The sequence below is a fragment of the Grampus griseus genome (assembly GCF_964374135.1).
Source record: "Grampus griseus genome assembly, chromosome: 4".
NCBI classification, from domain to species: Eukaryota; Metazoa; Chordata; class Mammalia; order Artiodactyla; family Delphinidae; genus Grampus; species Grampus griseus.
The window spans coordinates 17,372,812-17,386,743 of NC_138997.1; the positions used below are offsets into that span (position 1 = coordinate 17,372,812).

The window sequence follows — 13,932 nt, forward strand, 5'->3', positions numbered from 1 at the left end:
AAATCAAGCTGATTATTTGATATCAAATTCTCCAATATTATTTAGCATTATTTAAATGAACGCCTGGGAAGTTCATCCTTACTTAAATGCCATAGAACTGTAGAGGAAGTGGTCATATATTATTTCTAGTTTTCACTCTCTTTGTTGCTCCTCTTTTTATTTGGTAGGGAGAATTCCCCTCAGGGAAACTCCCAGGAAAAAAACATTGACATCAACAAGTCATTTCCCAGTTTTTATTCATTTTTTTCTTACTAATATAAGATATATTATGACATTATATTAGAACGTAACATCTTACCAGGAATTTAATTTCTTTGGAAATTTATGAACTTAGAATATTTTTCATCTGAGGGTCCTGGTTTTATGCAAATTTCTATTCACACAGTTCCCCACCATTCCTTACATTTTGTAGGTGCCAGCTAAGTGTGTAATGTTGTTACTCTGGAATTAATGATGAGTGAGTTAAAAGGAATGACTCATTCTCACTTCAAATCCCTTTTGGATGAATCCCGTGTAAATAAGTCTGCACTCATGAAAATCTGTTCCATGGACTATAGGTCTCAAGAGGCTGTCTGCAAAAAAATAAAAGGGGGTTTAAAGGAGAATTACATGATAAAATAAATGTTGAAAATGCTATTTCTAATGTTCCTTCTTTACAATTCATGAAGCACATTAGCATAAAACAGACTCCGGGAAGTACAGAAATCCTTCTCTGAAGGATTAAAATCCTTCTTAATCCAGAGTTTCCCAGATACTGACCCCATGTCAGTGTGTGTGGACATATTTATGGGCATAACACCCCACCAACAATGCAAGCAGCTGGGATGCACACACACACTTTGCCCAATGCCGACTTTTATGAGTGGTATGATGTGGCTGACTGTTTGCAAACTGCGAACTCGTGTTAGAGGAGAATCTGTCCATTGTTGCCTGTTGCTACAGAATCACACCAGATGATCTGGTCTGAAAACAGTCTCTCACAACACAGGGAGGATTTTCAAGTGCCTAGATGAAAACTGAGAGGCAATTACTTAAAGATCAAAGGCAAACTTGTGTTTCATTTTAAAATAGGACAGAAATAGAAATAGGAAAATAAAGCTGTGATAGCTCTGGGCTTCACTTGTTTCGTTCTTTTTTCAGCTGGGCACCAAAGAAGGTTACCTCACCAAACAGGGGGGGCTCGTCAAGGTAAGGAAGCACGTTGCTGCCAGCCACAAAGAAAGAGAGCACGTCATGGGGGCTCAACCCTCATTTTGACTTTTTAAAAAGCAGAACCTACTTATTTTGACCCAGTTATAGTATTTACCTGTTTCCAGAGTTCATCTTTATGGCCAATATTAGTCAAAATTCTGGAAAATGACTTGACTATTCTTTGGCAAAGCCGAATGTATGAGAATAGCCTACATTTAATACCCAAGAAAACATATCCTTTTGATGCAATGATTGAGGATGAATGTAGCAAGTTAACTCTAGCACATATCTTGGCCTTTTAAGATTTTTTAACAAAAAAGAAGCCAAAATTGGATGAAATGTTTACCTAACAGTAGGCCCCAAAAGACCCGTCACCGACATGAATGTAACTATATTATAAAATCCCAAAGAAAACAAAATTTAGGACTTTACTAGTTGGGGGGGGGGGTATCCTCTATTTATGTGATTATACCTTTAAAGTTACTCTATTCCATTTTCACATGCCAAGAAGACCTTCATGGAATGTGTCTGTTCTTTCCCATTTTAAGAGTCAGGACACTTAACCTCTCAAGGATACTGGCCTGCTTGAATTTAACCTAAGTATTTAGTTATTTGTGTCCCTACTGGACTGGATGCTCCCTAAGGAGAGGAAGTATTCATCTTCATAGCATTATGTTTAAATCCAGTTACTTCTTTTAACCGGGAACATTGCCACCCAACATCATTAGTGTTCTGTTAGTACATAAGAAAGAGGCAGTGGGTAACCGCTGTTTTTCCACCAATGTCATGGAGTTCTTAGGCAAGGTTTAGAATAGCATGTGGTTGAGCTTCCTAAACCTCAATCTGCTTATTTGTAAAACAAGAATAATAATATTGGGTTGGCCAAAAAGTTCGTTCGGGCTTTTCCATAGGCTAGTAGAAAACCCCGAACGAACTTTTTGGCCAAGCCAATACTCGGCAATGTTTGGGGATTGGCTATAATGTATATAACCCTCCAAGGATAGTATGCAGCCCTCAGTAGGTGCTGAACAATGATATCTGTTTTTATTATGGAGTTTTATTAGGATTATTAAGTCTTATTAAGATGGAAATTTCAGCAGTTTGTTATAAATCACCTTGAATGTTTATGATAGGTTATTTCTTTTCACTTGTTTAAAAATGTTGATATCTTTGCCTTCGTTGTGAGCTTAATGCATGGAATCATTTTAATTTTTGAAACTTTAAAATTTTAAGTTTTATTTTGAAAGTTTTTCCGTCAGAAACAACACCACAAGAATATCTTATTGTATCTAATCTTTTAGGTATTTTTACAACAAAAGGAAATTATCTAGTTCAAATATTGTGGTCCTGTATTCAAAACCTACATGTTTTAATTTTTTTTTTTTCAGACCTGGAAAACGAGGTGGTTCACTTTGCACAGAAATGAACTGAAATACTTCAAAGACCAGATGGTAAGAAACATGGTCATATATTTTCCCTTTAAAAGTGAACCCAGGACCACTATGGAGAACACTACAGAGGTTCCTTAAAAAACTACAGATAGAACTACCATACGACCCAGCAATCCCACTGCTGGGCATATACCCTGAGAAAACCATAATTCAAAAAGAGTCATGTACCACAATGTTCATTGCAGCTCTATTTACAATAGCCAGGACATGGAAGCAACCTAAGTGTCCATCGACAGATGAATGGATAAAGATGTGGCACATATATACAATGGAGTATTACTCAGCCATAGAAAGAAATGAAATTCAGTTATTTGTAGTGAGGTGGATGGACCTAGAGTCTGTCATACAGAGTGAAGTAAGTCAGAGAGAGAAAAACAGATACCATATGCTAACACATGCATATGGAATGTAAAAAGAAAAAAGTGGTTCTGAAGAACCTAGGGGCAGGACAGGAATAAAGAGGCGGATGTAGAGAATGGACTTGAGGACACGGAGAGGGGGAAGGGTAAGCTGGGACGAAGTGAGAGAGTGGCATGGACTTATATACACTACCAAACGTAAAATAGATAGCTAGTGGGAAGCAGCCGCATAGCACAGGTAGATCAGCTCGGTGCTTTGTGTCCACCTAGAGAGCTGGGCTAGGGAGGGTGGGAGGGAGATGCAAGAGGGAGGAGAAATGGGGATAAATGTATATGTATAGCTGATTCACTTTGTTATACAGCAGAAAATAACACAACACTGTAAAGCAATTATACTCCAATAAAGATGTTAAAAAGAGCCCTGTAGATGAAATGTCTGCCTTCAAAATCCCTGAAATTTTATGAGCACCTGAAACATCCTATAAACGATTGGAGATGTGAATTCTTGATTCCTGATATGAGCAGTGTTCTTTTGCAAAGACGAGATGTGTATCCCAGCCACGGCTCTCTCAGGCTGGCTAACCTCTAGCTCACTGAGGACATCATTCCCTCCGTCTAAGGCAATGGAATTGTTCTCTTGCCACAGTATTGACTGTCTCTTGCAACAGTGTCCCCCTTTATTAAAAATTTGTCCATTTCTCATGCCAATTTCATTAAACAAATTTAAAATTATTTCATCTTTTATCTCTCCTACACAAAATTTCTGAGTAAGTGGATGTTTAAAAACATGGGAGACAAATATGACTCCCTTCCACGTGTTAAAAATCCATCTCCACCAAATTTAAATTGACAAAGAAAATCTCTTCCTAATGTCCAGTTTCATGAAAAGCCAATCCCCAGATGAGCATGTGACTTCCCTTAGGAAGGTTTTCTATAATCAGTCCCCGTAGTGGAAGGAAAGTTGACAGTCGCTCATAGTGGAGACTTGTTAGGGGAACAAGTGATGTACAGATTTGTATGTGTGTTCTTATGATGACACAGTTTGCCCTTTTATTTTATTTTTTTAAGTCACCAGAACCAATTCGGAGCCTAGATTTAACAGAATGTTCGGCTGTACAATTTGATTATTCACAGGAAAGGGTGAACTGTTTTTGGTAAGTTGTTTTATAAAGTAAATGTTTTTAAGTCTTCTTGCCAGACAGTTTAGCAGAAGAATAAAATATTGTATGTCTTAATGTGTACAAATGTTCTGATCTGAGGCAAGTGGGTTTAACTATCACACAGGGCATGTATGTCAGAAGTGCTTTCAGCCGAGTGTGACATAATACCTCATTTAAAGTGACTTAAACAAGTAGGAAAATCTCCTGGGTATAATTGTTTAGGTTGTACACTGCACAAGTAGGATGCACTGCACAAGTAGGATGCCATTCACATCTTAGACAGCTTTTATTCCTTTGAGGTGTTTTATTCAATTTCAATTACAACCTTGTTGACTCCAACAATGAGTGATTTGTATAATGATGACAATTCTGGCAGATGGCACAAAAGTGTTTTGTTCTGTCACAATCAGTATATCATGACAATTTTCTAACTGGGAGAAGTAAAGTATCTTGAGAAAAGAGTGTCTTATTTCTCACCCTGAACTAGTTGAAGGTACGTTGCAGACATCATGGCACTTTATCCCTGAATACTTAAATTTGCATCTCCTAAGAAAAAAAAATCACCTATAGAACTACAATACCATTGTCACACCTAAGAAAATTAACATTAACTACTATTAATTAATGATTGTATAGTATCAACCAATAATGGAAATCTTTTTAAAATTCACATAAAGGTACCATATGAATTAACAGGGGGTTATATTTCTCATATAACAAGCAATTGGGAGATAGGCAGCTACCTTGACAAGGTCAGGTCCAATGTCTCTATAATTCTCTTGGTCTTTTCCTCATGCTTACTACTTCAGGGTCCAAGAGAGCTACTCTAACTGTAGGCCTCACATTTTCATGTAAGCTATAAAGAAAGATGCTGGGATGGTATTAGCCAGGTCTGCCCTTTGTATCAGGAAAGCAGACATTTTCCCAGAAACTCTTCTATTGGATTGTTCCTCATCTCATTGGCCAAGACTGAGTCCCATGGCCATCACTAGCAGCAGAGGAAGCTAGAAAACAGTATAGTACGATCATAAGTGGCTCCGACTAATTATAATTTATCACCTGGGTTTCTGTTAGCAAGAAGAGAGGAAAAATTATCTGTATTAACAGGCAATTGATCATGTCTCTTTCAGGGAGGACAAAACAATGACAATTCCAACAACTGGTTCTGTACACAATATCACACCTTCCCCCCAGCTCCCCCTCTCTCTACTCACTGCCCAACCGGACCTCACATCAGGGTTTACCTTTTATACACAGGGACTTAACCTCTTGTCTATTCAACATTAATTACTGGTATAACCAGATGTGCTGCTTTGGTTTTAGGATATAGAAACCCTTCTGATTTCACTTTAAGGCTTTTTTTTAAAATTAATTTTTTATTTTTGGCTGCATTGGGTCTTTGTTGCTGTGCGCGGGCTGTTCTCTAGTTGCGTCGAGCAGAGGCTGCTCTTCGTTGCGGTGCGCGGGCTTCTCACTGTGGTGGGTTCTCTTGCGGGGCACAGGCTCTAGGTGCTCGGGCTTCAGTAGCTGTGGCACGTAGGCTCAGTAGTTGTGGCTCGCAGGCTCAGTAGTTATGGCTCACGGGCTCTAGAGTGCAGGCTCAGTAGTTGTGATGCATGGGCTTAGTTGCTCCGCGGCATGTGGGATCTTCCCCTACCAAGGATCAAACCGGTGTCCCCTGCATTGGCAGGCGGATTCTTAACCACTGCGCCACCAGGGAAGTCCAAGGCTTTTTTTTTTTCCTTTTTCACAAAAAGGACAAAAAGATTTTTAGTGTTTGGCATCTCAACTGTAAGGACAGGAGGTGTGGGTGAGATATAAGTCTGACGATTTTGACTCTATAGCCAAAGAGACAAAGGAGGAGTTAACTCTATTCCTAGAACAGTCTTTCATACCAGTAGGCAAGTTTGTCTTCCCTTCAGCAAAGATTAACTCATGGCCAGAAGTGGGCAAAATAAATAGTTGAAGAGATTTATTGTCTCTTTTTCCTGCCCTGAAAAGTTAAAACTGTCTTCATCCACAGAGGGCAGTGTCATCCTCGCTGAAGTCAGCTAACACAAATGAGCTCCTTCAATAAACTCTCTTATCTGTCTTGCTTGTTCTTTGAATCATAGCACAAGTTCTGAGTCATTTAACAGATCAGCTGAATAAACACATATGTGTATTCAGTCTAAGACATGAACAATAAAGTGATCTGGGGGTGACCTGGACCTTTTTTTTTCTTTGGGCTCTCATTAGAAAATACAAATCTGGCCTGTAATACTAATATGAATCTGCAGCCTCAACATTTCTGCGTTTGCTGGCAGGACTAGCTCCATATATACCAACTCCTCAAGTTCTCACCCAGGTTCTTTGTCAATTCTTTTTCCCCTTGGAATACTCTAATTAGTGCTCAACTAATAGATGTTCAACCAACAATCTGGAGTGTCTTACATTCTTTCTTTTGTCTTATCAGCTTAGTATTTCCATTCAGGACATTTTATCTCTGTGCAAAGACAGGAGTAGAAGCTGACGAGTGGATCAAGATATTACGCTGGAAGTTGGTGAGTTATTCATGTCTCTGGATACCTAGCACTCAGAAATCACGTTGATGATTTCAAACATATTTCTATTGAAAGAGTCAGACAACCCCCGAGAACGGACAGGAGGTCTACTTGCAGACTTATGGAAGAGTCTGTTCATTCTTCTGGGATGTGGAAGGGATGGAGATAGGAGTAAAAGCAAAAGAACGAAAATGCACTGGGGTCTCAGCCCCAGAGCCTAGCCTCGCACCCTGGTGTCTATCAGGCTTCCTTTAAGTGTGTGGGCTGGTCCAAGTTTGCCTGGAGGAGGACATGTGGGACCAGAGGCCAGACAGAGGAAAGCAGACATATTTCTATAGTAGAAAATCCTTTTACTTTGTCAGAGAAGGAGGCTTGCCAGAGAGACTTAGCTTAATGTCCAGTGTAAGCGTTACTTTGTGCCAGTCAAGGACCAAAGGTGTGTTAATTTATCTGCTTTCTATGTACCTCCCAGGAGGCAGACAAAGGGCTTATAAGAATTTACTAGTCTCATGCATTTTTTGTGTGTTTGCAAGTTAGTGAGTTGTTAGCCAAGAACTTGTCCTTAAAGCTTTCTCAAATTTCCTATAAATACCATCTTGAAACCCTTCATGTTTTCAACTACAGACAATTATTCCTAATTTTTTAAATGAAATTAGCTGATATATACAATCTTATTGAATATTCCTTTCCAAATACTGGGATTTTTGCTTTTGGTTATCTTTTCAGTTTGAGATCCAAAGCAATATACTACTCATTCTGAGACAGTTCCAATGTATTTGATATTCAATGGGGAAATACTCTGCCATATGAAGCTTTTGCTCAAATACAACTCATTTTTTATTTCTTCTATTTTGTAACTATGCAAGTGACACAATCATTATAGAAAATTTAAAGTAAAAATATATCAAATGCACATCCTTTCAGACTTCTCCCTCTGCAAATAAATATTAGAAACAAAATTTCATCATTCTGCAGTGTTCTTTACTTGCTAACTCCACTTAACAATATATCATGAACATCTTTCCAAATCAATAAAGTTAGATCTATATCTTCATTTTGATTCATTGAATAGTATTGCATTTTATGGATTACTAAAAGTATTAGGCCAGTTCCCAATTTGTGCATGTTTTAGCAACCACTTTACAGTATAGTCTCCTGAGAAAAATACAGAAAACCAGAATAAAACTTGGGGAGGAGGGGACATGATAATTAATTTGTAGTTGCACGGTTTTCTTACTAGTCAGCATTTCTTATTTAATGTTTGTTAAAAGCCAAAGTTTGTTATCTTAAAGTTGCTCAATAATAAATACACGTGGGTGTGCTTTCTTGCAGTCTCAAATAAGAAAACAGCTTGATCAAGGGGAAGGCACAATCCGATCTCGGTCATTCATCTTTAAATAGACAGACCTTCCTCGATGAGGGATGCCCTGACCCAGGAGCAGGGTGGAATGTTCCTGATGTTGTGATCCACAGCAGGTTTCAGATGAAAGCTAAGGATTTTTCTGTAGAAACAAATCAAAAGCAGATGCGGATTTGGACCTCTCAGAAGACACCACATTTGCTGACTCACAGAAGACTGCTGCCCTTCAAGATCCTGCCATGTCCCTGAGAATACCGAAGGCTCCTTGTTCTGATGGAGACGGATGAACCACTGCGACCAGGTGTGCTCGATCTTAGAACACGTGATGGGAGATGGTTTTTGTTTTCCCTCATTGTTGTCCCCAAGCTGGTTGACATTAGTTACCCAAAGTCCCACTCTGCACCAGGGTCAACTCATCTGACTTCCAAGTTGTGCTATTATCCAACAGCTATATATGTAGCCCGAGGTTTAGACGGCTTTTCAGAAAGTGTATTGGGATAGCAAATGTCCAAGACTGGGGCAGAGGAGCAGTGTTGTTTTTACTTTTTTTCCCCTTTATACAAAAAAACAAAACAATTTCCAAAACTAAAATGGAAAATGTTTGTAGTATTTATTTTCTCTTTGTAAAAGGCTCAGATATCTACCGGGTCCTTTCTTCCCCTCTAATGATAAACCTGTGAGAACTAAATCTCCTATGGGCTATTGGGTAAGATGATAAGGATAATGGAAGGTACAATCTTAAAAAAGCATCTTTTAGTCATTTTGGGGGAAATGCTTTAAAGAGTGAGAAAACATAAATTGAGGAAGAGTGATAAAGTAGTAACTTGTAGTTTAATAATAATTATCACAATAATTATTATTATAACAATAATAGAGCACTTGTAAGCACTAAGTTATCTTCATCCAACACTTCTCAAACAGACTGAAAGAAACTTTCAAAGTAGAGTGTGTTATAACAATCCCTTCCCCAGAGTGAGAGGGAGGTATTTGCCCAAGAGAAGAAAGATGTACCCTGCACTGCACGGAGCACCCTACACCTTATTCAAGAGGAACTTCTTTTGTCTATTGAGGGAGTAACACTAAATCCACATGCAAAGGGTAATGCTGTGTTTGTTACACAGCATTTTCAAGCCAGAACAAGGGGATTGAAATAGGGGGATGAGATACTGGCATCCAGAGCTCCTAAATAGATTTTAACCCCTTCTATTATCTTTATTAATACTGCTTTTTAGACTGAAGTTTGAAGGGAGACAAAAGTGGAGGAAGAGCCCAAAAATAAGGTTGTGGAGCAAAGCTATGATATGACGCTGCTCTTGCAGTCCAAAGGGCTACCTTGTTGAATACGTTTCTTCTGTTATTTAAACATCTAGGACTCAGAAATTACATTAAATTTTTGTAGGTTTCAACAAGGTTTTTAATGTATTTTGTAATGTTTGTATCATATGGAATATAGCAAATGTCAAGTTAAAATGTATTGTGTTGGGCTTCCCTGGTGGCGCAGTGGTTGAGAGTCCGCCTGCCGATGCAGGGGACACGGGTTCGTGCCCTGGTCCGGGAAGATCCCACATGCCATGGAGCGGCTGGGTCCGTGAGCCATGGCCGCTGGGCCTGCGCGTCCGGAGCCTGTGCTCCGCAGTGGGAGAGGCCACAGCAGTGGGAGCCCCGCGTACCGCAAAAAAAAAAAAAAAAAAAGTATTGTGTCAAGTTTGCAAAGTAAGGAGTTAGACATAAATCTTCACTGAGACGTACAGTTTTGTTTTGTTTTCTTAGATGCAAGGGTGTTGTGTAGGTAACATTGTTTTCATTTTTTGTAAAATATGTCATGTTTATTTACATTCTTTGGTTATGTTTATTAAAAACAGCATGATTTTGCTGTGCCTGTAATATTTTGCTACTGAAGTGTTTTTAATAACTGTAATTTAAAAGAAATATAACCAATTAATATCATAAATAGCAATGAAGAGTCCACTTTGGTTAGACTATGAGCTACAAAGGATTGAAAGATTCAGAGTTGAAGAAATAGTCCCCGTCCTCAATGAGTTTTCAGTTGAATATGGAAAAGATAAGAAATACATCCATGACGACGTACAGAAGTAAATACGATAAATACTTCAAGTGAGGCACACAAAGCTATATGATGGAGTGGGCTTCAGCTGGGATAAAGCCATTGTTTGGAGGGTTTTGACATGAAAAGGGCGATCTAACATACACCATGCAATTAGTACTACCCCAGATGCTTTACCTGCTCTCTTTACCTGTCTCAGCCCTGAAAAGTGATCATGATTTCACCCCGAGGGATCTCAGGGAAGGGCCCTAGGATGAGGGAGGATGATTCGTGCCAAATTGGAGTGGGGCTGTTTGGGAGAATAGCTGTCTGTGTCAAGCTCTGTCGCTAACAGTATGTGCTCATCATAAAGTACCTCAAGACACAGCCGAAGGATTAGCAGTTATTCTCAGAAACCCCCCAACCCCGGGAAAATCTTGCCCCGCAGAAGCACTGCTGCCTCTGGACCAGGAGAGCCCCGCTCAACGGTAAGATGGCTGTTACTGCCTCGGAGGGAAACCTGTCCCTATTCCTGGGCCACTGGACAGGAGGACACTCAGCAGGCCACAGGCCTCTCTCTCCAGCCCAGGGCACTCGGGAGACTGGGCTCTTTGGTCCTTCCCTCTCACTCACGCTCGGGGTGCAGGTCAGGGAGTTACACTGAGTCCCTGTTTCAGGCAGAGAGCAAGAGAATTATTACAGGATGAATATAAACTCTACTTCCCTCCTCTCTACTGCTACTTCATGTCAACTGCAGCAAACTTGTAGTTTTGCCAAAGTCTTCCCAGCCACATTGAGCCTACACTCTGCTCACCACGATTCAGGCTGTCTGGGCATGACGTCGAGCAGAGCTTCTTAAATTATCTATGGAAAAGGGCCAGATTAATTTTCTTTTAAAATTTATTTTCTATCACAGACTGGGAATTTGTAAAATCCAATACGTTATTAGAACACTGAAGTAAAAATACAACTATCACAATCCCAGTTTTTAAATCAAATTCAATAGACATAGTATGTCTGCTGTTTTTTAAACCCTTAACCCTCAACTTCTGTAACTTATTTTGTACTAACAAACAGAACAGTCCAGTCTGTGGACATTTCAAGTAGGTCTGGCTAGTGGACAGCCACGTAAAATAAAGCAAGAGCCTTCTTGAGAAAGAATTCATCTTGATGCTGCTATGAAGGTATTTCATAGATGTGCTTAATAACATCTACATTCCCCTGAATTTATATAAAAGAGGTTATGCTCCATAACATGGGTGGGGCTCATTCAAGCAGTTGAAAGGCCTCAAGAGCAAAACTGGGGTTTCCATGGGGAAGAAATTCTCCCTGTAGACTGCAGCCTCAGCTCCTGCCTGAGATTTTCCAGGCTTCTGGCCTGCCCTGCAGATTTTGGGGCTTGCCAATTTCCAAAATCAGGTAACCAGTCCCTTGAATTAAGTCTAATTCATGTATATATCCTACTGGTTGTTTTTTGGTGAACCCCAAGTGATACAACTTTCTTTCCCAAATACCTCATCACCATTTTATTATAAATTTTGTTGTTTGCTGAAATATTTTATTTAGTTAATTTTATCACTTTTGGATAGTTAACAATTCAATAAGTAAAGTTTACAGTGAAAAGGGTCGCTCCTGGGAACCCTGTCCCCCAATTACCTAGTTCCACTCCACCCACGTTACCACATTCTGTGCATCTTCAGAGATACCTATCATATACAAGCAAATATGAATATACATCTATATTTTTTCTTCCTATACATAAGTTGTAACATAGCACACAGTTTCACACCATGCTTTTTCTTCTGAACATTATGTTTGGGAGATCATTCCATCTCAGTACCCAAAGTCTTCTTCATTCTTTTTTCCATTGGGCAAATGTAGAAATTTCTTTAACCAACCCTCTATGATTAGGGTGAACATATAATCTATCTAAAGTGGGACCCTTCAGAGTTGAAAGGAGCACTAATAATTACACCGAGAACAGCAGGTATAAAATGGCATTGTTACAAAAAAAAAAACAGGTCACCTCATCTATGATGGATACTTGTTTCCAATCCTTTGATGTTATTAAATTGCAATGACTATAAGTATATACTTTTCACACATCCATATGCATCGGTAACATGAATATCTAGAAGTGGAATTGTGGGCTTTTGTGTCAATTTGACTCAACATGGGGTGCCCAAATTAAATATTTTGTCTCTGTGGGTTCTCTTTCTCTGGAGAATCCTAATACATTGGGTGAAAGGTTATGTGCACTTGAGTTTGGTAGAGATTGCCAAGTTGTCCTATTTAGAAGGATATAACAATTCACACTTCCATCAGTAGGGCATAAAGAATGTCTGTGCTAATTTTTTTTTTTTTTTGCAGTACGCGGGCTTCTCACTGTTGTGGCCTCTCCCGTTGTGGAGCACAGGCTCCGGACGCACAGGCTCAGCAGCCATGGCTCACAGGCCCAGCCGCTCCGCGGCATGTGGGATCTTCCCGGACCGGGGCGCGAACCAGTGTCCCCTGCATCGGCAGGCGGACTCTCAACCACTGCGCCACCAGGGAAGCCCTGTGCTGATTTTTTTAATAAACCTTTCCCAATTGACTTATGATGTCATCTTCACAATGTTTTAACTCCTCATATGTATGTACTAAAGTCTGTTTCTGGGTTGTTCTGTTCTACTGATCTGTCTAGTTGTGCACCTGATGTAGTTTTACACTATCCTTTAAAAATAATCTATTTTTATATTACCTTTTCAAAAATTCCTTAGAAGTTTCAACTTATTTTTCTGGATGAACTAAAGAATAATTTAACTATTATACCCCTTAAAATAGAAATTTTAATAGTAGCAGTGTTCACCATGCAAAGGTTAAATATCTCCATTTATTAGTTCTCTTTCCTGTGGTGGGTATGAATGTATGTAGGTATACATATAAAATTACCAGTAATTACAATTTTGGTCACCTCATTTATAAAAGACTTTCTTGCTTCATGCATCACTGCATTGGCAAAAACTTCCTGGACACTGTTAAATAATAATCTGGATAATGGGAATTCTAGATTTTAATGGATGTGTCTAATGCTTCATTAGGTTATAACAATTAACTATTTATAGCATGCTGCAGGTAAAACATATCTCCTGCCTCTATTTCTTTGTAAAGGCTGTTGTTCTTGTCCAATTTAAATGCCCCATTCTGTGTTTTCTATAGCATCCTGTGCACAGCTTCATCACAGCACTTCCTATACCTGTTCCGTTTACTAAGCTGTACATTCTTTAAAGATAGGTACCACAATTTAGTCTCATATTTGTAGAGGATGGGAGAAGAGAGGGAAGGAGGGAGGAAGAAAGGAAGGCAAGAAGGAGGAGGCAGACACAGTGCCCGGCTGATCTTACTGTACAACTTGAGAGACTGCATTCGTACACGTCATGTAAAATGCACTCCTGGAGCAGAGAAATATGATGTACACTGTGCTCCTTAGAATTCTGCAATGTGGTAGCGCTAGTGAATGGCGCACGGTAGGTGCTCAGTGCCAGGTACCAGTGACAAACTCTGATTGTCAAAGATCCTAGGAGGAAATTAACAACCTTGAATGGACTGAATTCCTGAAAATGAAAAGCACATGCTAGAACTGTGATACCAATTTCAGAGATTAAATTAGGCTCATGGATGAGGTTTATTTTCCAACTCACAGTTTATGTTAGGTAAAACGGTCTCCAAACCAGATGTGAAACAGTCACTTATTCGTGTGGCTGAAAGAGTGAATTAAGTTAATTATAGTCTTTAAACGTTTGAAAATAGTCTGGGGGAAAAAAACCTACATAGTGCTCAAACTG

At 39.3% G+C, this 13,932-nt stretch overlaps 1 protein-coding gene across 2 annotated transcripts in view; it reads left to right on the forward strand.

Annotated features, from left to right (window-relative positions):
* DAPP1 (dual adaptor of phosphotyrosine and 3-phosphoinositides 1) overlaps positions 1-8,842 on the forward strand; it is a gene marked incomplete at its 5' end in the record, with an annotated part of 58,914 nt that extends 50,072 nt beyond the window's left edge. For both annotated transcript variants that reach the window (XM_082653834.1, XM_082653835.1), the window contains 5 exons: positions 1,141-1,188; positions 2,580-2,642; positions 4,070-4,155; positions 6,617-6,704; positions 8,037-8,842. In XM_082653834.1, the coding sequence (XP_082509960.1) occupies positions 1,141-1,188; positions 2,580-2,642; positions 4,070-4,155; positions 6,617-6,704; positions 8,037-8,105 (354 nt within the window). In that variant the 3' untranslated portion in view covers positions 8,106-8,842. The remainder of the gene's footprint in view (positions 1-1,140; positions 1,189-2,579; positions 2,643-4,069; positions 4,156-6,616; positions 6,705-8,036) is intronic.
* Positions 8,843-13,932: the final 5,090 nt, after the last annotated feature.